This window comes from Symphalangus syndactylus, chromosome 23 (genome assembly GCF_028878055.3).
Source record: "Symphalangus syndactylus isolate Jambi chromosome 23, NHGRI_mSymSyn1-v2.1_pri, whole genome shotgun sequence".
Classification (NCBI taxonomy): Eukaryota; Metazoa; Chordata; class Mammalia; order Primates; family Hylobatidae; genus Symphalangus; species Symphalangus syndactylus.
This window is the reverse complement of record NC_072445.2, coordinates 38,043,941-38,064,303: the sequence shown is the minus strand read 5'-3', so window position 1 is coordinate 38,064,303 and position 20,363 is coordinate 38,043,941. Positions and strand designations below refer to the sequence as shown.

The window sequence follows — 20,363 nt, the reverse complement described above, 5'->3', positions numbered from 1 at the left end:
AGTTCTGGGTTACGGAGAGTGGGAGACAAGCCTGGGGCTGGCAGGCCAAATATATGAGGCAAGGGCTGGCTGGCGGCCCATGGTTGCACCTTTTCTGCCTCTCTTCCCAGCTTTCCCTTTGGTCTCCTGCTCCCTGTCTTTCTTCTCCTTGGCCTTACAGATATGTCCTTGGCCTTACAGATATGCACCCAGCACCGCTGTAGAGACCCTAGGACTTGTCAGAGAGCCCGCCTGACCCTGACAGCCAGAAACCCAGGCCTGTGGCAGAGGCAGGGTGGCACACTGGCCCCGACCTTTATTTCTACTGGGCCAAGTTTAGTTGTTCTTGCTATCTCCGTTCTTCCTGGAGAGACTATTTGGGTTCTCTGCGTGTGCGGCTTATTGTCCGTTCTAGACTTTAAGCTTTCTGAAGGCTTTAGCTGTACTTGTTTTAAAATTCCATATATTCCATATACTGCCTGGCCCCTTGGTTGGCACAGGGTGGATTCTTGGTAAAGATATGTAGAGGTAAAGGAAATTGTTGCTTTTGCAGGGATGCAGGAGTTAATTTCTTTTCTCTGATGAGCCAGGAGCCCCAACCAGTGAATCTGGGTTCCTCTCTTAACATTCCGCCTAGTAGGTGTGACTTTGGCTGTCTGGAGAAAGAGCCCCCCAGGCTTCCTACCCACCACCAGCCCATCCCAGTGTTCTGACAGTGCCTGCTGTTGGAGTGGCCTCCTTGGGGCTGGCCTGCATCTGTGGAGTGGTGGCCAGTTGTAGGGTCTAGCCCTACGGGGCTTAGTGGGTGTTCTCCCCATGTGCGGAGATGAGAGATTGTAATAAATAAAAGCACAAGACAAAGAGATAAAGAGAAAACAGCTGGGCCCGGGGGACCACTACCATCAAGACGCGGAGACCAGTAGTGGCCCCGAACGGCTGGGCTCGCTGATATTTATTGCATGTAAGACAAGGGGGCAGGGTAAGGAAGGTGAATCTTCTAAGTGATTGACAAGGTGAAGCAAGTCATGTGATTACAGGATAGGAGGCCCTTCCCTCTTAGGTAGCCGAAGCAGAGAGGGAAGGCAGCATACGTCAGCGTTTTCTTCTCTGCACTTGTAAGAAAGATCAAAGACTTTAAGACTTTCACTATTTCTTCTACTGCTATCTACTGCGATCTTCAAAGAGGAACCAGGAGTATGGGAGGAGCATGAAAGTGGACAAAGAGTGGGACCATTGAAGCACAGCACCACAGGGAGGTGTTTAAGCCTCCGGATGACTGCGGGCAGGCCTGGATAATATCCAGCCTTCCACAAGAAGCTGGTGGAGCAGAGTGTTCCCTGACTCCTCCAAGGAAAGGAGACTCCCTTTCGCGGTCTGCTAAGTAACGGTTGCCTTCCCAGACACTGGCGTTACCACTTGACCAAGGAGCCCTCAAGCGGCCCTTATGTGGGTGTGACAGAAGTCTCACCTCTTGCCTTCCAGGTCACTTCTCACAATGTGCCTTCAGCACCTGACCCTATACCCACCGGTTATTCCTAGGTTACATTAGTAATGCAACAAAGAGTAATATTAAAAGCTAAAGATTAATAGTGATTGCTAATTGTCCATGATCATCTCTATATCTAGTTTGTATTATGACTATTCTTATTCTAACTATTTTCTTTATTATACTGAAACAGTTTGTGCCTTCAGTCTCTTGCCTCGGCACCTGGGTAATCCTCCGCCCGCAGCCAGTGTCTGGGGCTGGGAGCCAGAGGACCTGGGATCTGGAACTTGCTGTTCCATTAACTTGTGTGACCTGGGCTGGTCAGTTTCCCCTCCATGCCCCAGGGACAGTTTTCTCATCCACAGCTGAATGGGGACCGGGGGTTGTTCAGGGTCCCTCGGGGATTTCCCCAGTCTGTCATTCCCCCAGTCTGTGATTCCCCCTCCCTTGGTGCTCTGATGGTGGCCAAGCTGGTAGGTGCAGGTTTTGAGTCAGGCTTCTTGACAGTCACCTGCCCCACTTCTATCTAGCTCCCTTCCTCCTCCTTATCTAATCTTTCCAGACAGCACTGACCCGCCCTGCTACCTTTCCCATGGCGCCCACCTGGATCTCAAAGTCCACGCAGGGTGGAATGGGGTAGAATGGGATGCAGCTGTCCTCCTCTCCTACCTCAGATCAAGGTCTTGGGGTGTAGACCCCATAGGCATTTCAGGGACTGTGTCCTCCTGCAACCCTAGAACAAGCTGTCAACCAGCTCCTCTCCAGAGGGCCCAGAACAGCCCTGCCTGCCCACAGGCCTCCAGCCAGGACCCTTTCCCTGTAGCCCAATCCTCCTGCTCCCTCTGCTGTTCAGACTGGTCTTGTGCCTCCCAGTGGATGGAAGGCGCACTGCAGGGACTGTCGTCTGGGCTCCTGAGCCTCTGCCGGGCTGGTCCTGAATGGAGGGGAGAAGGAGACACACAGATGTAGACAGGGCTCCTGTCCTCGGCACTCAGCGTGGTCGCAGGAAATCCCGGAAGGTGGGGACCACACCCAGCACATAGTAGGCTCGTAGTGAGGTGTGTTGAGTAGATGGAGACCTGGGTTGTGTCTGTGCCATTCTCTGACCAGCTGTGTGGCTCAGGGGTTCCATCCACTCTGTGGGCCTCACACTGTACTGTGGTAAGAACACAATGAGATACTGGATGTAAAAACGATTGATAAACTGTAAAGTCGCGCGATGGAGGGGCAGTTTTTCTGTGATCTTGGCTGGGGTACCACCGGCCTCTACGTGAGGGGCGATGCCGGTGGTGGGCGTAGAGGGGCGTGGGCAGGGAACCACGCGGGAGCCTCAGCTTGGTCTTGAGATGGCAGGAGTGGGATGGGGCGTCATCCAAGTAGAGGCAGGATAGTGAGAGATCGGTGGGCTGGTAAAGGGTGGGAACAGGCCTTTTCCGGGGCCCGTGGGTGGAGGGACCTTGTTGGGAGGCGTTGGGGAGAGGGGAGTGAAGCGAAGCGGCCACTTACCCATGTAGAGCGCGGCTCGGTTTCAGCGCCAGGTGCGCACTCAGCAGGGCACCTGTGGTCCGGCTAGTTTGATAAACACAGGTGCCCGCCATGAGGAAGAGTCGGGGTGGGGCGCTAAGGCCAGGGACGTCGGCGCCAGCAGGTGGGGAGGGGTCCCCCGGGGCCGCCCTCCGCGGGCAGATGAGCGGGGGAGAGCAGGAAAGCGCGGGCGCAGCGGCACATCACCCGCCCCGCCTCCAGGCGCGTCTGGCGGAGGCGCGGCGTCCTGGCAGCGGCCGGCAGTCGGAGGCAGGCCGGGGCGAGGCCGCGTTGGCCCTCCCTTGGCGGCGGCGGCGCGTCGGGGGAGACGGCTGCACGTGGGGCGGCGAGTTTCGCTTCGCCGCGGGGGCGGGGGCGGGGCCGGGGCCGGACGCCCGGAGCTCGCGGGCCGGGCCAGACTGGGGGCGGGGCGGGGCCGGGGCGGGGCCAGGGCGGCCAGACCGAAGCTCTCCCGAGCCGCGCGGACCCAGAACCGCTCCCACCACGCAGCGATGGGGAGGTCTCGGCCTCGCCTGGTGAAGCTGCCTCTCCATCCAAACTTACCTAACTTGTGTCCCGGCCCTCGGGCCTCCCTCTGGCCCCAGGTCTCCCGACAGCCCATCTGATAAGAGCTTTCTTGCTTATCTGTTAATGACTTCACGCGACGCTCCCTCCCATCCCCTCCTGCTCCCCTGTCGCCGGAGATCACCTTCTTGGGATCCCTTAGGCCTAATGAGTATGCACAAAGACACGGGTGAGGGGAGCTTGGGGGCACGGCGGGACCCTGCAAACATCTGCCCAGGGCCACCTTCTTTATCTACACACACCAGGTGGGGGCTGCGCTCAACACTAGCTGGAGAATAAAACAAGGAAGGCAAGGTGGCAAGGTGCCACCCCTTGGAGGTTCTTGGGGGACACAGAATGGAGCCTAGCATTCCCAGATATGCCTGTTTTGCTGGTCCTGGCGGACCCAGGAGAAAATGCCCAAGGTCCCATCTCCTGCCTCCCAAGTCCTCACTCCTGACCGACCCTCCCTGCTTTCCGTAGCCCTGCCCAGGGCTTGCTTCTCTGCTCCAGTCCCTTCCACAGACCATTGTCGTCTGCTCAGCTGCACATCTGGGATGTTTTCCTTCCCAACCTTGTTTGAATTCCCCTCCGGGGTCCGTGCTCCCCTTCTGACCCGTCCCTCCCTTCTCTAAGTGGCTTCTGTTTGCACTCCTTGCTTCTTTGTGGACTGCTGGGCACTGGCATGGGGAAGGGCTGAGCTGGAGAGGCGGGGCTTCAGAAGTTGTGCCAGCGTGGGCTCGGACAAATGGACATCCACCTAATGACCAGGTGGGCTTCTCCAGAGGGGTGAGGAAAAACACTTTGGCCCCCAAATTTGCATGTCTTTCCTGCATGTGTGACCCAGACAGGGAGTTCCCAGGAGAGGCGTGGAGGGATCAGGGATGAGGATGAGTTTTTTCCTCAGACAGGGACCCTCTGAGGAGGGGGACTCTGCGGCCTCTTCCTCTTTCCGCCGCTACAAGGCCCTGTGTGCTGGTCAAGATGGGGGCTGTGGGGACTGCCGCCAGCCTCTCTTCAGCTGCACAACTTCCATGCTGCCCTGCTGCTCCATCACCCCTGGTCAATGCTTGCTTTCTCTCACCATCAAAATTCATCCATCCTGTGTCCCCTCACTTCAGGGTTTTGCTAAGAGACAACCAGCTAATCTGATTCACTAATATCTTACAGGAAATTCTATGAATTATTCAAGGCTCTGAGCAGCTCCTGCTTCTCCCACACCTTCTCTGATTGGCCAAGCAGTGACATCTCCCTTCCCTGAATTTGTATGAAACCCACGGCTGGTACCACCAGTCCGCTCTGACACATATTCTTTATATTATTTATCTTCTGAGTATGTGATTTGTCTTCCCAATGAGATTTTAAACTCCCTGAGGCAGGGACCTTGTCTTTTGCTTCTTGTGTACTTTACTGCACAGCTAGTAAAACGAATTAGTTAACTCAGTATGTATTTTGTGTGTCCCCTCTCTGCACCAGGCAGTGGTTTGGGTGCTGAGGATACGGCAGGGAGCAAAACAGACACGTCTGTGCCCTCACGGCACTTAACATTCCATGGGGTCAGGGTAAGGGATAGTAAACAAAATAAGTAAACTAGCTAGCAAACCAGGTGATGCTAAAGGCTGTGGATAACAATTACACAGGGAGGGGCATACTGAGTGTGGCAGGAAGCAGTTTGCAATTTTTAATAAAAATGGGAGAGAGGGTCTCCATGGGAACAGGCTTGTTTGAGCCCAGATCTGAAGGAGGTGAGGATCCTGGAGGTAGAGGGTTCTGGGCAGAGGAAAGAGCCAGTGCCCACTCCCCTGGGGGCTTTGAGGAGCCTGGAGGGGGCTCCAGGGCTGGAGCAGAGGGGTGAAGGGAAGGAGTTTGGGGAGGAGATGCGATCAGAGAGGTGAGGGGGTGGACCATGAGGGTCTTTCAGGTCATGTAAGTTCTTTGGTTTTATTCTGAGATGGGTGGTTCTGGCGGGTTCTGAGTGGAGTGCGGGCCTGATTTGACTTACCTTTTAAAGGGATCCCCTGGCCGGCACGGTGGCTCACGCCTGGAATCCCAGCACTTTGGGAGGCCGATGCAGGCGGATCACCTGAGGTCAGGAGTTCGAGACCAGCCTGGCCAACATGGTGAAACCCTGTCTCTACAAAAAAAAAAAAAAAAAAAAAAAAAAATTAGCTGGGCATGGTGGCAGGCACCTGTAATCCCAGCTACTTGGGAGGCTGAGGCAGGAGAATTGCTTGAACCTTGGAGGCGGAGGTTGCAGTGAGCCAAGATCATGCCACTGCACTCCAGCCTGGGTGACAGAGTAAGACTCCATATCAAAAAAATAAAATATTAAAGGGATCCCTCTGCTTCTGTGTGGGAAACAGGCTGAAGGGAGTGGAGGGGGAACCCAGGAGACCAATGAGGAGGTAGTTACTGAAATCCAGGTGAGAGCTGGTGGGAGCCTGGACAATGTGATGGTGAAAGTGACAAGAAGAGGTCCAATTCTGTACCTGATTGTGTATTTTGAAGATGCAGCCCGCAGGATTTCCTGACAGGTTGTGTGAGGTGTGAGTGGAAGGGAGTAGCCAAGGTTAGGTCCAGGATTTTTGGACCAAGCAGTTGGAAGGATGGAGCAGCCATCAACTGAGATGGGGAGGACTCCCGGAGGAGCATGTTCCGGTGGGAGGCCAGGAGCTCAGCTTGCACAGGCTGAGTTTTCGATGCCTGTGGACACCCAAGTAGAGATGCCGAGCAGGCAGTTAGATCTCTGAGGCTGGAGTTCGTGGGAGGTGAATGTGGGAGTTCTCAGTGAATGTATTGGAGGTGCTTTTAAGTTCATGAGTGTGGTCAAGATGCCCAACGACGTGAGTGCAGATGGAGAAGGGAAGAGGGCCGGGGACTAAGCAGGTGCTGGAGGCGGGGAGAGGAAAGGAGACAGAGGACCCTCTGCCCTCCCTGTCATTCTGCAGTCCTGCACAGCGCCTGCTCTGACGCTGGGCTGCCTGGCTTCAAAGCCTGGCTCTGCAGATTGTTTAACATCTCCATACCCTGGTTTCTCTGTCTGCAAAATGGAAATAACAAAGTAGAATTAGAAACTTAAATAACAATATATGAAAACATGAGGCAGTTCTCCAGTGCTCTGGGGACACCACCTGGATGTCCTGCAGTTCAATTCAATTCTGACACTGTCTACCTGGAGTCAGTGTCAGATCCCACAGGTGGAAAGCTCAGTCCCCCAAGACTAATGTCACCTCAGACACCAGTCGCAAGTCTGGGCCTCTGGTGCTTCTGACCAAACAGCCATAAATCAGGGGTTCCCACAACCCCCTCTTTATGTTTAATAATTTGCTAGAATGGCTCACAGAACTCAGAAAAACAGCCAGATGGAAGAGATTAATATGGAGCAGGAGATACAGAGCTTCCAGGCCCTCTCCAGGGGTGACCCTCTCCCAGTACTCGCATGTGTTCACCAGCCCAGCTCTCTCAACCTGGTTTTTTGTTTGTTTGTTTTTTTAACGGAGTCCCGATCTGTTGCCCAGGCTGGAGTGCAATGGCTTGATCTCAGCTCACTGCAACTTCTGCCTCCCGGGTTCAAGCGATTCTCCTGCCTCAGCCTCCTGAGTAGCTGGGGTTAGAGGCGTGTGCCACAACACCCAGCTAATTTTTTTTTTTTAGACGGAGTTTTGCTCTGTTGCCCAGGCTGGAGTGCAGTGGCTCAATCTCAGCTCACTGCAACCTCTGCCTCCCGGGTTCAAGCGATTCTCTTGCCTCAGCGTCCGGAGTAGCTGGGGTTACAGGTGTGCGTGCGCCACCACATCCGGCTATTTTTTTTTTTTAGTAGAGACGGGGGTTTCGCCATGTTGGCCAGGTTGGTCTCGAACTCCTGACCTCAGGTGATTAGCCTGCCTCGGCCTCCCAAAGTGCTAGGATTACAGGCGTGAGCCACTGGCGCCTGGCCCCTTTTGGGTTTTTACAGAGGCTGCCTTACATAGGCATGTTTTTTATTTTGTTTTGTTTTGTTTTGTTTTTGTTGAGACGAAGTCTTGCTCTTTCGCCCAGGCTGAAGTACAGTGGCGTGATCTCGGCTCACCGCAACCTCTGCCTCCTGGGTTCAAGCGATTCTCCTGCCGCAGCCTCCTGTGTAGCTGGGATTACAGGTGCGTGCCACCACACCCAGCTAATTTTTGTATTTTTAGTAGAGATGTGGTTTCACCATGTTGGTCAGGCTGGTCTCGAACTCCTGACTTCATGATCCACCCGCCTCGGCCTCCCAAAGTGCTGGGATTACAGGCGTGAGCCACTGCGCCCGGCCACATAGGCATGATGGATTAAACCATTGGCCATTGGTGGTTTAATCTAACCTTCAGCGGCTCTCTCCTTCCAGGAGGAGGTTGTGACGGGGGTGGTGCTGAAAATGGGAACCCTCAAATTACACAGTTATTCCCCTGGCAGCCCCATCCTCGGGCTTTCCAGAAGTCACCTCATTAACATAAAACCAGGTATGGTTGAAATAGGTTTGGAATGAACAAAATTCATGCCATTTCATCTTTATTGCTTCCGATCTATTTCAGGAACTGGATACAAAAATCTAAACATTGTAACTCTTCTTGCCTTTATCACTTAGGAAGTTACAAGGGCTTTTTTTTTTTTTTTTTTTTTGAGACGGAGTCTCACTCTGTCGCCCAGGCTGGAGTGCAGTGGCGCAATCTCGGCTCACTGCAAGCTCCGCCTCCCGGGTTCACGCCATTCTCCTGCCTCGGCCTCTCCGAGTAGCTGGGACTACAGGCGCCCGCCACCACGCCCGGCTAATTTTTTTGTATTTTTAGTAGAGACGGGGTTTCACTGTGGTCTCGATCTCCCGACCTCGTGATCCGCCCGCCGCGGCCTCCCAAAGTGCTGGGATTACAAGCGTGAGCCACCGCGCCCGGCTTTTTACAAGGGCTTTAAGAGCTCTGGCCAGGAGCCGGGATGAAGACCAAATATGTATTTCTTATTATATCATAACGCTTTGCATTGTGCAAGGTGTTAATCATTCCAAAGAAAACACACAGGGGCTCCGTTCTCAAGGAACTCACAGTGTAGACACAGCAAGTCAAGAAGTAGGGAGAGACACTGCCAAGACCAGGTGCCAGAACACGAAGGAGGGAGGCCCACAGGGGCTGGCCAAGGAAGGCTTTGCAGAGTAGGAGAGCAGAGCTAAGGGTGGAAGGATGGAGTTTTGCTAGGCCTGTGGCTTCATGGGGCCAGGGTGGAGTGAGTATTAAGGCACTGCAGGCTGCCAGGACTGCCTCTGGAGAGATGAGAGCTCCAGGGACCTTGGGATCAACTGGAGGTTTAGTAGAGTTGGGGCAAGGAAATAGTGAGGCTAGCTAGGGAGTAGGTAGAGGTCAGATCACAAAAGACCTTGTTAGACTGGGCGTGGTGACTCACACCTGTAATCCCAGCACTTTGGGAGGCTGAGGCAGGTGGATCACGAGGTCAGGAGTTTGAGACCAGCCTGGCCAAGATGGTGAAACCCCGTCTTTACTAAAAATACAAAAATTAGCCAGGCCTGGTGGCGGGTGCCTGTAATCCAAGCTACTCAGGAGGCTGAGGCAGGAGAATTGCTTGAACCCGGGGGGCAGAGGTTGCAGTGAGCCGAGATTGCGCCACTGCACTCCAGCCTGGTCGACAGAGTGAGACTCTGTCTCGAGAAAAAAACAGAAAAGACTTTGTTAACCAACCCAGGGAGAGGAGGTACAGAAGGAGCATGGGCTTTGAAATCAGCTCTGTGGGTTTAGGCAAGTTATTTAATATTCAGATTCAGTGTTCTCCTCAGTAAAATGGCACTAAAAACAAGCCCCTTGCTGGGAAGTTGGTGAGAATTCAGAGGTAACAGGCATGGGGGTGTTGAGACAGAGTTGGCCTTTGACATGGTGGGTGATCAGCATCACTTTATCTTAGAGGCTGGAGTGGCATTGACAAATTTTAAATGCAGGAAGCGTGGCTGGATGGGTAGATGGGTGGATGGGTGGATGGATGGGTGCATGGGTGGGTGGATGAATAGATGGATGATGGGGGGCTGGGTAGATGGATGGGTGGAGGGATGAGTGGATGGGTGGATAGATGGATGGGTAAATGAATGCCCTCAAGAGATGCAAGATTAACACCAGCATGGCTATAAGAGGGAAATTGTCCTAGGGTGAACCAAATGAGGTTCATTTGAAATGAGGCCTGACTGAGGCTGGGAAGGCGTAAGACTCATCATCCTTCCTTGGAGACCTAAAGACTCATGCCGCTAGTTTGGTATCTCCTGTGCTTCTCTCATCTGTCTGTCTCTGGTCTCTCTCTGCTTCTGTTTCTTATGCTTTTTGTCTTTCTGACTCTCTTTGTCTCCCTCCCTTCCACTCCTCTATGCTTTTGTTTTTCTCCTCCTCTCCTGCCCCCTTCACCCACTGCCCGTCCCATCAGGGCAGCAGGGTCTCAGGGCTGGAACAGGAGATACACCTGCAGCATGTGACAGGCCCAACTGGTGGCGGAGTCCCCCCAGGACAGCTGCAGCTCCAGTCAGGGGTTGGGGTGGGCTGGCTGTGCTTCTGTGTTCTTCCTGGGGTTCTCCCCACCCCCAAGAGACACCTTGCCTTTCAACCGTGGTGCCAGGAAAGAATGACTTGATGGTGGGGAGCTTGTTAGAGATGGAGGAATTATCTTAGGGGCTCACTGGTGCCCTGGCATCCCCTGCTCTACGGGAGGGATGCTGTGGGAGATAGGTCTCTTCTCTCCTGCTGACTGAGCTGCCTTGTTCCCCAGGCTGGTGGATGACCGCTGTGTGGTGGAGCCTGCGGCCGGGGACCTGGACAACCCCCCTAAGAAATTCCGAGGTAAGACCTCCGTTTCCTCTGCCCCCGCCCCTACCAGGCTGCAGGGTCCTGGACCTGCGATGGAATTTATTCAACTGCATTCAGCCCCAGTGGCTGGATTAGATGTGACACTGCCCTGGAGACCTCACTCCGCTGTCGGCGGAATCCCCCTTGGCTTGCACTGCTGCCATCTTGGCACAGACGTGCCATTCCCTTCATTTTCCGGGGCCACACCCCACTTCTCAGAGGCACACCCACTTCTGGCCAGGAGCCCATTCTCCCTCCAAAATCTCCACAGCCACAGGGCTTTCTTTGTCTGTGTGACTGGATGTTTTCTGAGGGAACGGGTGGAAAAGAGAATTGTCTTAGACTTTAGGAGGCCCTGGTGACAGCCCTTCCCTGTGCCTCAGTTCCTCATCTGCATGGTAAGAGATTTGGACCCCATGGTTTCCAGAACTCTTCTGACCCTGGCTGTGTCCTCAGCCCCCTCCTGTGTGTGAGTCCTGCCCTGCAGGAGGCTCTAATGACAAAGGCCCTTGGTGGGAAGTTGGTGAGAATTCACCTTGAGCAAGCGACTTCATTCACGGGGCCTTGTCCTGCGTGGTCAGTAGGCTCCTCAGGCCACCCAGCAGGCTGAGGGCCTTTGTGGGGATTAAACAATAGCCTGGCTGTCATTATGCCAAGCCAGGGTGAGGTGCTATTGTTGTGCTTACCTGTGAGGGCTGAGACCGACTGACAGTCAGACAGACAGGTCCTGGGCGTGTTGGGCAGGGTGGGAGCAGGCAGCAACACGCTGGGCCTGCTGCCACCAAGTCTGCCCGCGTGGCTGCTCCTCTGGGGAAAGCTTAGCTGGGATTGTCCTCGAGGGGGATGCTGGAAGGGGAGCGGGATTTAAGACAATCTGGCGGCATCCTTGGCTGGCTGGCTGCCGGGGGCCTTGCCCATCACTTGGAACCTGCAGAGGGGTCCCCTGTCTGGAATTCTGTTCCTGCTTCCATCACGGGGCTCTGAGTGAGGGTTTTGGCTGGTGGAGGTCTTAGGTGGGAACTGCCCTGGCCCTGGACGAACCTCACCACCATAAGGCCCCTTCGCCCTACACCGTTGGCCCCTGCTGCCTCTCCACCTCATCCTCTCCCCCTTGCCCCCTCCCACTTCCCTGCAACCACACCAGCCTCCCTGCCATTCCTCATAGTCACCAGCCACACACCCGCCTCCACATCTTTGCTGTTCCTTCTGCCCTGAGCGTTCTTTCTTCAAATATCCATGCAGCCCAGATGCTCAGCAGCGTTAGGTCTCACATCTTCAGCGAGGCCTTCCCTGACCACTCAATACAAAATCGCACTGCTGGGCCCACCTCCCTTCCCTGCTTTCTTTTTCTCTGTAGTGTGAATCTGCTGTGCTCAGTGTATTTTATTTATTTGTGTTTGCCATTTTTCTGCCCCACTAGAATGTCAGTTCTACCAGGGGAGGGATTTCTGTGTTTTTGTTGCTGTTGTTTGCTGTTTTACCTGCAGTATCTGCCACACGGTGGGTCCCCGAGCACATTTGAGTAATCAATGCATGCACAGGGCCCCTCCCCAGCGTCCTCTTGCCCTGCTCCTCACTCAGGCCTGGCTGCTCCATGTCCTGTTGTTGTGAATTCCCCCAGTGGAGCCCAGGCTCTGTGGGTTTCATGTGCTCACTTGGAGGCACAGCTCTGACCTCGCCTGTCCCAGTTCCCTGAAGGACGGACGGGTAGAGACAGGAGGCCTGGGCCTCTCCTGGAGTCGAAAATGGGAGGGCGTTGAGGCTGCAGATGGAGGGTGGATTGCCGTCTAGTAGCAGGATTTAGTCTAGTTCTTGGAAAGAACTTAGAGACAGAGAGAAAAAGAGAGAGAGGTGAGGGTCCCATGGGTGGGCTCTGCCAGGACTGGAAGGGGAAGCTTTGCATGTGTGTTGAGGTGTGTGTGGGCAGCTGTGTGGTGTGACAGGCTGGTGACAGGGAGGTGGGTGTGACCGAGGAAGACTTGCCCTAGGCTTCTAGTGGACAGTTTGGGGCCAGTTTTTGACAACAACAAAGCCACTTAGCAGAACAAATGCACCTTTGACTTCTTGCCCTCCTCTGTCTTCATTGCGCCTTCCCCTTCCCTCCTCCCCCAGGCCCCTCATTGCTTCTTCTCCATTTTCCCAAAGCCTGTGAATGAGGCCCACCCCAGGTTACCTGGGCCACCCTGTGGTCTCATCCTTGCTGGGTCCATCCAGCAAAGTGATGTGGAAGAGAAAGGTTCAGACTCCATCTCCTTCCCCCTCTTCTCTGCCCCAGTTTCTGGTTCCTTGATGTCTTGGTGAGGTGGGTAGAGGCCCCTCTGGACTCCCTATGGCCATGTTGGGACCTGAGTGGAGCCGACCTTCTGGGACAGAGCCAGGCCTCCGTACACCCTGTGGCTGGCGAGTACAAGTTGGGGCATTAGAATGTGGGACGAGAGACATGGACTATAGCCTCTTCAGTTTTGACACTGGAGCCCAGAAAAGAAAAAGATGGGGCTTGGCCTCAAGCCAGGAGTCCTGGCTTTCAGTGTTTCCACTGGCCCTGGAGGGTGAGACCCAGCAAGGGGGTGGGGTTATGGCAGGCATTTTAGAAGTTGGCTGGTGGTCATCAGAAATGGCCTTGTCCTGAAGACTTCCAGAAGTTCTGCTCCCCACCATCTTGGGGTGAGCCTGGCCATTGCTGGGACTCCCAGCTCCCTGCCCGGCTCCCTGCCAGCTCCCCTTTCACTTGCTGACCCTGGAGGCTGGACTCACAAAGCCCCCACCACCCCCACGTCAGGAAGGAACCCCTGCATGGCTCCTTGCTTGTGGCTTCAGCTCCAGCCACCTTCAAAGCCACCCTAAGCCCCAACATGTTCAGGGAATTATTTCCAGAGCTGGGCAAGGCCCTGGGAGGCCCAGGCTGCTGATGCCCTGGTATGTGTGCCACCCACGCTAGGCCAGCCCTTGAACTCTGCCTGGCTGTAACGTTTCAGGCTGTGGCTGCCGTGAGTCCCAGGCTGCTGACTGGGCTGAGCCTGGGGCACATTCCCTCTCCTAGCCCTTTTTCCTTCTTTTCCTCCTCCTGTTGGGGCAAGGGACTTGGGTAGCCCTTGTCTCCAAGTCTACCTCAGGGAAGCTCAAAAGCCTGCACCCCCAGCCCCAGTGCCCCCAAGACAAGTGTGTGGGGGCAGGTGCCAGGGAGGAGAGTGATGAGGTGACTGCCCTCCGTTTGCGTGACTGGATGCCCCCTTCCCTAGCCTACGCCTCCTCTACCTGTCCATGCTCCAAGGCCGGCTTATTGTTATTGTGATTAAGACATATTTCAAGTCTACACAATAGTAAAGAGAAAATAGGGCCAGGCGCGGTGGCTCACGCCTGTAACCCCAGCACTTGGGAGGCTGAGGCAGGCAGGTCACGAGGTGCAGGGTTCGAGACCAGCCTGGCCAACATGGTGAAACCCTGTCTCTACTAAGAACACAAAAATTAGCCGGGCATGGTGGCATGTGCCTGTAATCCCAGCTACTTGGTAAGCTGAGGCAGAAGAATTGCTTGAACCCAAGAAGCAGAGTTTGCAGTGAGTGAGCTGAGATCGTGCCACTGCACTCCAGCCTGGGTGACAGAACAAGACTTTGTCTCAGGGGAAAAAAAAAGAAAGAGAAAAATAACACACACCCCATGCACGCACTGCTGAGCTTTGTCAAATCCATTTTGCTACGTTTATTTCAGATCTTTTTACTTTTTTTTTTTTTTTAAGTAGAGATAGGGTTTCACCTTATTGTCCAGGCTGGTCTTGAACTCCTGACCTCAGACAATCCACCCATCTCGGCCTTCCAAAGTGCTGGAATTACAGGCGTGAGCCACTGCGCCTGCCCCAGATCTTTTTACTTTTAAAGAATTAACATAGCTGTAGCCGAAGCCCCCTACATCTTCCTCCCTTCCCCTTCCTCTCCTGCCTTCTCCAGAGGTAAACACTTGTCAGAAATTGGTGTGCATCATTCAAGGGCCTGTTTTATTTTTATTTTTTATTCATGCCTAACACAAAGCTTTGACCAGGGGTCTGTTTTAATGCTTTTGCTAATTAATGCATAGGGATGTAACCGTGCACAATATGGGTTTTTTTTTTTTTTTTTTTTTTTTTTTTTGAGACAGAGTCTTGCTCTGTCGCCCAGGCTGGAGCACAATGGTGCGATTGCAGCTCACTGCAACCTCTCCCTCCCGGGTTCAAGTGATTCTCCCACCTCAGCCTCCCAAGTAGCTGGGATTACAGGCGCCCGCCACCATGCCCAGCTAATTTTTGTATTTTTAGTAGAGATGGGGTTTCATCGTGTTGGCCAGGCTGGTCTTAAACTCCTGATCTCAGGTGATCCACCCGCCTTGGCCTCCCAAAGTATTGGGATTACAGGTGTGAGCCACTGCACCTGGCTGAGTTTTTATATTTTTTAAACCCCATATATTAAAGGTAGCGTTCTGGACAAATCCTTTTGCACTTTTTAAATTCTATACTGGTTCCTGGCCAGGCATAGTGTCTCATGCCTATAATCCCAGCACTTTGGGAGGCCAAGGCAGGCGGATCACCTGAGGTCAGGAGTTTGAGACTAGCTAGGCCAACAAGGTGAAACCCCCGTCTCTACTAAAAATACAAATATTAGCCGGGTGCGGTGGTGGGCATCTGTACTCCCAGCTACTCAGGAGGCTGAGGCAGGAGAATTGCTCGATACCGGAAGGCGGAGGTTGCAGTGAGCCAAGATCACACCACTGCACTCCAGCCTGGGTGACACAGGGAGACGCTGTCTCAAACAAACAAACAAACAAACAAACAAACAAACAAAAAATTAGTAAAATAAAAATAAATTCTGTACTGTTTTCGAGATTTATCTGAGTTGATACACGGCTGTAGTTCATGTATTTAACTGCAATGTTGCATTCCATTGGGTGATAAACTGAATCCCTTCATTGGCGCTCCTGTTGATGGACTTTCAGCTCATTTCCAGCTTTTGGCAATTGCCTGCGATGCTGCAGTGAGCCTCCTTAGGCTCGTGTGCTCGGGTTCCTCTGGTATGTTCTGAGTGGGGGGATTACTAGGTGAGAGGGATGCACCTCCATGGCATGAGAAGTGACCCTGTGGCAACTGTGGGGGCAGCTCCCTTCGCTCTGCCCACATCCTTGCCACACTTGGTCTTGTCCCACTTAAATTTCTTCCAGCCTGCTGGGTGTGAAATGGCATCTTACTGTGGTTTTCATTTACATTTCTGTGACTACTAGTGAGGTTGAGCACCTTTTCATAAGTTTTTTGGTCACTGAAAATGTACTCTTTTTTTTTTCTTTCGTTTTTTGAGATGGAGTCTCACTCTGTCACCCAGGCCGGAGTGCAATGGCACGATCTCAGCTCACTGCAACCTCCACCTCCTGGATTCAAGCGATTATCCAGCCTCAGCCTCCTGAGTAGCTGGGATTACAGGCACGTGCCACCATACCCGGCTAATCTTTATATTTTTAGTAGAGACGGAGTTTCACTATGTTGGTCAGGCTGGCGTCGAACTCCTGACCTCGTGATCCACCCGCCTCGATCTCCCAAAGTGTTAGGATTACAGGCGTGAGCCACCACGCCTGGCTGAAAATGTACTCTTACTCCTTTTTTTCCTTTTTTATAAAAGTAAGAGAAATACATGATCTAGGATCCCCCACTCTACCCTGGTGCTCCACTCTACCCTCCTCACTCAACCTCCTTTCTCCCTCTCCAGGGGCAACCATATAAGAAAATCTAACTAGGTAATTTATTCATTCAGTTAAAACATCAAAACATCATACAAACACACACTGAGAGTCTGCTCCCACCCTCTTCCCACCCCCCACCCCCTCCACCACTGCCTTTTTAGGTCATCACTGTCTTTAATTGCTTATGTCTCTTCCAGTGTTCCATTCTGCAAATACAAACATATATCCAGATTTTCCCTTTTCTTACAGAAAGATAGCATTCTATATACACTATTCTGTTTTTTGCTGGTTTTGCTTTTTAATCTTGCTGTAGACAGACCCTTCTGGAGATCTTTCTCTCTTAATATATAGAAGCTCAAACTTCCTCTCTCTCTCTTTCATTAATTATATTCACTTTAGCCAGGCGTGGTGGCTCATGCCTGTAATCCCAGCAGTTTGGGACACCCAGGTAGGTGGATTGCTTGAGCCTAGGAGTTTGAGACCAGCCTGGGCAACGTGGTGAAACCCCGTCTCTACAAAAATACAAAAATTAGCTGGATGTGGTGGCACACCCCTGTAGTCTCAGCTACACAAGAGACTGAGGTGGGAGGATCGCATGAGGCCAGGAGGTCAAGTCTGCAGTGAGCCGTGATTGCACCACTGCTTTCCAACCTGGGCGACATAGTGAGATCCTGTCTCAAAAAAAAAGATGAAAAAAAGTATATTCATTTTAGTTGCATATCCTGAACAACCATGAGAAAATAGTCTCCTACAAATAACATAGTGATTTGTCTTAAACATTAAAAAAGTTTATTTATTTATTTATTAAGACAGGGTCTTGCTTTGTTGACCAGGTCAGAGTGCAGTGACACCATGGCTCACTGCAGCCCTGACCTTCTGGACTCAAGCAATCGTGCCTCACCTTCCAGAGCAGCTGGGACTACAGGTGCGTGCCACCATGCTTGGCTAATTTATTTATTTTTTGTAGAGACAGGGTTTCACTGTGTTGCCTAGGCTGGAAAATAAGCGAACTCCTGGACTCAAGCAATCTGCCCACCTCAACCTCCCAAAATATTGGGATTACAGGTGTGAGCCACTGTGCCTGGCAAAAGTCACTTATTTTTAATTGTGGTAAGATTCACATAACAAGGAGTTTATCATCTTAACCATCGTTAAAAGTACAGTTGAGCAGCATTCCGTACATTTTCATTGCTGTGCAACCATTACCACTATCCATCCATAGAACTTTTTTCATCTTGCAAAACTGAAACTCAATACCCATTAAACAATAACTCCCCATTTCCTCCTCCCCCCAGCCCCTGCAACTACCATTCTACTTTCTGTTTCTATGAATTTGATTACTCTTGGTACCTTATATAAGTGGAATCATACAGTGTTTGCCCTTTTGTGACTGGCTTATTTCATTTAGCATAATGTCCTCAGGGTTCATCCATGTTGCAGCATCTGTCAGAATTTCTCTCTTTCTTATGGCTACATAGCATTGCACACATAGGGTTATGTGGCTCTGTTGTAATTTGTTTCAGCAGTCCCCCGATGGACTCTTGGGCTGTTTCAAGTCTTTTATTATTCCTGTTGGTGCTGCAGCAAAGACCCTCTTCTGTGGTCGTTTTATGTAAGCGCAGGTGCGCTCCGAGAATGCAGGCCCAGCACTGAGGTTGCTGAGGCAGAGGGTGGGAGCTCTGTGATTGCCACTTGCCCCCCACTGCCATTGTATCATTTTGCACCCTCACCAGCAATGTAATAAGAGAAAGCAACCCCTTTTAACTCTTTTCATGGTTTCTTCTGCTAGCTACCCCCATGTCTCCAAATGTTATGATTATTCTATTTCTTTCCTTTTTTTTTTTTTTTTTTTGAGACAGGGTCTTTCTCTGTCATCCAGGCTGGAGTGCAGTGGCACAATCATGGCTCGCTGCAGCCTTGACCTCCCAGGCTCAAGCCATCCTCCCACCTCAGCCTCCTGAGCAGCTGGGATTACAGGCGTGCGTCACCACGCCTGGCTACTTTTTTTATTTTTTGTAGAGACGAGGTCTCACCGTGTTGCCCAGGCCCATCTCAAATTCCCGGGCTCAAGCAATCCTCTTGCCTTGGTCTCCCAGAGTGTTAGGATTACAGGCATGAGCCACAGTGCCTGGCCACTACTGCTTGATTTACCAATTTTAGAGTATCTGTTGGTGCCCTTCTAAGATAGATGATAATTTAGCTTTCATGGCCTGCTCTTCCACTGCCCCCCTCATCCTCCCAACAGCATCCTGTGGCCTGTAGAATCTCTAGGGTCACCTTTATAAACCTGAGAGTCTCAGTTACCCTTTTTTTTTTCTTCCTCATTCTGTCAATTCCTCCAAGCACTCTGTCCATGTCTCCCTCCCACTACTGCCATGTGTATTTTTTTTCTTTTCTGAGACAGGGTCTGGAGTGCAGTGGCACAATCATGGCTCACTCCAGCCTGGACCTCCAGGGCTCAAGTGATCCTCCTGCCTCAAGCCTCCCAAGTAGCTGGGATCACAGGTGCATGTCAACAGACCCGGCTAGTTTTTAAAAATTTTTGTAGAAATTGGGGGTCTCACCAAGTTGCCCAGGCTGGTCTTGAACTCCTAGGCTCAGTGATCCTCTTGCCTTGGACTTCCAAACTACTGGGATTACAGGTGTGAGCCACCATGCCCAGGCTGCTACGTGTATTTTTTTTTTTTTTCCAAGACGGAGTCTCGCTCTATCTCCCAGGCTGGAGTGCAGTGGTGCAATCTCGGCTCACTGCAACCTCCACCTACCAGGCAGGTTCAAGCAATTCTCTGCCTCAGCCTCCTGAGTAGCTGAGATTATACGCTTGCGCCACCATGCCCGGCCAATTTGTTTGTATTTTTAGTAGAGACGGGGGTTTCACCATCTTGGCCAGGCTGGTCTTGAACTCCTGACCTCGTGATCCACCCGCCTTGGCCTCCCAAAGTGCTGAGATTACAGGTGTGAGCCACTGCGCCCGGCCTATGCCACATGTATTTTTATTTTTATTTTTATTTTTATTTTGTTTTTGTTTTGAGATGGAGTTTCACTCTTGTTGCCCAGGCTGGAATGCAATGGTGCGATCTCGGCTCACTGCAACCTCTGCCTCCCGGGTTCAAGCGATTCTCCTGTCTCAGCCTCCCAAGTAGCTGGGCTTACAGGTGCCTGCACCACGGCCAGCTAATTTTGTATTTTTGGTAGAGATGGGGTTTCTCCATGTTGGTCAGGCTGGTCTCAAACTCTTGACCTCAGGTGATCCGCCTGCCTCGGCCTCCCAAAGTGCTGGGATTATAGGCGTGAGCCACCGTGCCCGGCCTATTTTTATTTTTAAGTCATCAAGACTGAATGACCTTTCCATTCTCTTCCATAACCACAATGACATCTTGGGTGTTTTGTTCTATAGGTTGAGTCTAAACATTGAAGATGATTGGAAGCAGATGCAGGCATTATTTCTTGCAGAGCTTGGACATTACTGCAACCGTATAACTTGCTTTGCTCTCTGTCCTTGACTTGGATCCTCTACTCTGGTGCTTGGTGGAGCAGCAGAACCATCTGGGGTAGAAAGGGAGTGGAGGAGAGGTGCCTTTAAAAATGCATATTCCTAGACCTCACCCTAGACCTGCCAAGATCTGTGGAGGGCCTGGGAGTTTGTGTATTTTAAAGCTATCCCCCTTGCCCTGGAATGATGGTATGCAGTGGCAGTGGGCATTTGGAGTGGTAGGCACCTTAGTCAGTATTGGATGAATGTTGACTGACCTTATTTAATAAATGAATAGCCTCTTGTCTGCAGCCTCATCAGCCCTGTGCCCCGTCATCCACAGGTACACACCCCAGGACACACAATCCTTACTTCAGGAAACCTCCCTGGACCCTCCACCTTTTCTCATGGCCTTTGATGCTGCAACTCCTGTGTGGGCCCAGTCTCCTGGCTACGCATCCACCCTCCTCTCTGCCCTTCAGCCTTGTGGTTTAGTGACAGGGAAAGCTCAGGCGCCTTCTGGGGTTCTGACAGGGCTGCCTTTGGGCAAGGAGCGCAGCGCAGTAGAAGCATGGGATGTGTATGGCGACGGGCCCCAAGTCTACCTACCTGTTTATTTGTTCATTCGGCATCTTCTGGCACGTGTATGTGTGGGCAAGGCTCTGAGGGAGGATCTATGTGAGAGAAAAAGTTGAATCCACAAGTTCCAGGTATTAAGTTTCCAAGAAAGATATGGAGGAGTCAGGAGCAGGGAGGGCTCTTTTTTGTTTTCTGACTTCATTGCTCTCCCGGGGAT

General features: G+C 52.2%; 1 protein-coding gene and 1 long non-coding RNA gene across 5 annotated transcripts in view; one reads left to right on the top strand and one right to left on the bottom strand.

The window, feature by feature from the left end:
- The window catches only part of ITPR3 (inositol 1,4,5-trisphosphate receptor type 3), a 75,227-nt gene that overhangs the window by 8,816 nt on the left and 46,048 nt on the right, over window positions 1-20,363 (top strand). For 2 of the 4 annotated variants that reach the window (XM_055264699.2, XM_063632333.1), the window contains one exon: window positions 10,322-10,392. In XM_055264699.2, the coding sequence (XP_055120674.2) occupies window positions 10,322-10,392 (71 nt within the window). Of the gene's footprint in view, window positions 1-7,596; window positions 7,690-8,011; window positions 8,032-10,321; window positions 10,393-20,363 lie in introns of those variants that run through there. The other 2 variants (XM_055264700.2, XM_055264701.2) reach the window with 2 other exon arrangements.
- LOC129473789 (uncharacterized) lies at window positions 845-3,352 on the bottom strand. The gene is made up of 2 exons (XR_008654365.2): window positions 2,972-3,352; window positions 845-2,621 (listed from the first exon to the last, which is right to left on the bottom strand). It is a non-coding gene; the product is annotated as an uncharacterized lncRNA (long non-coding RNA).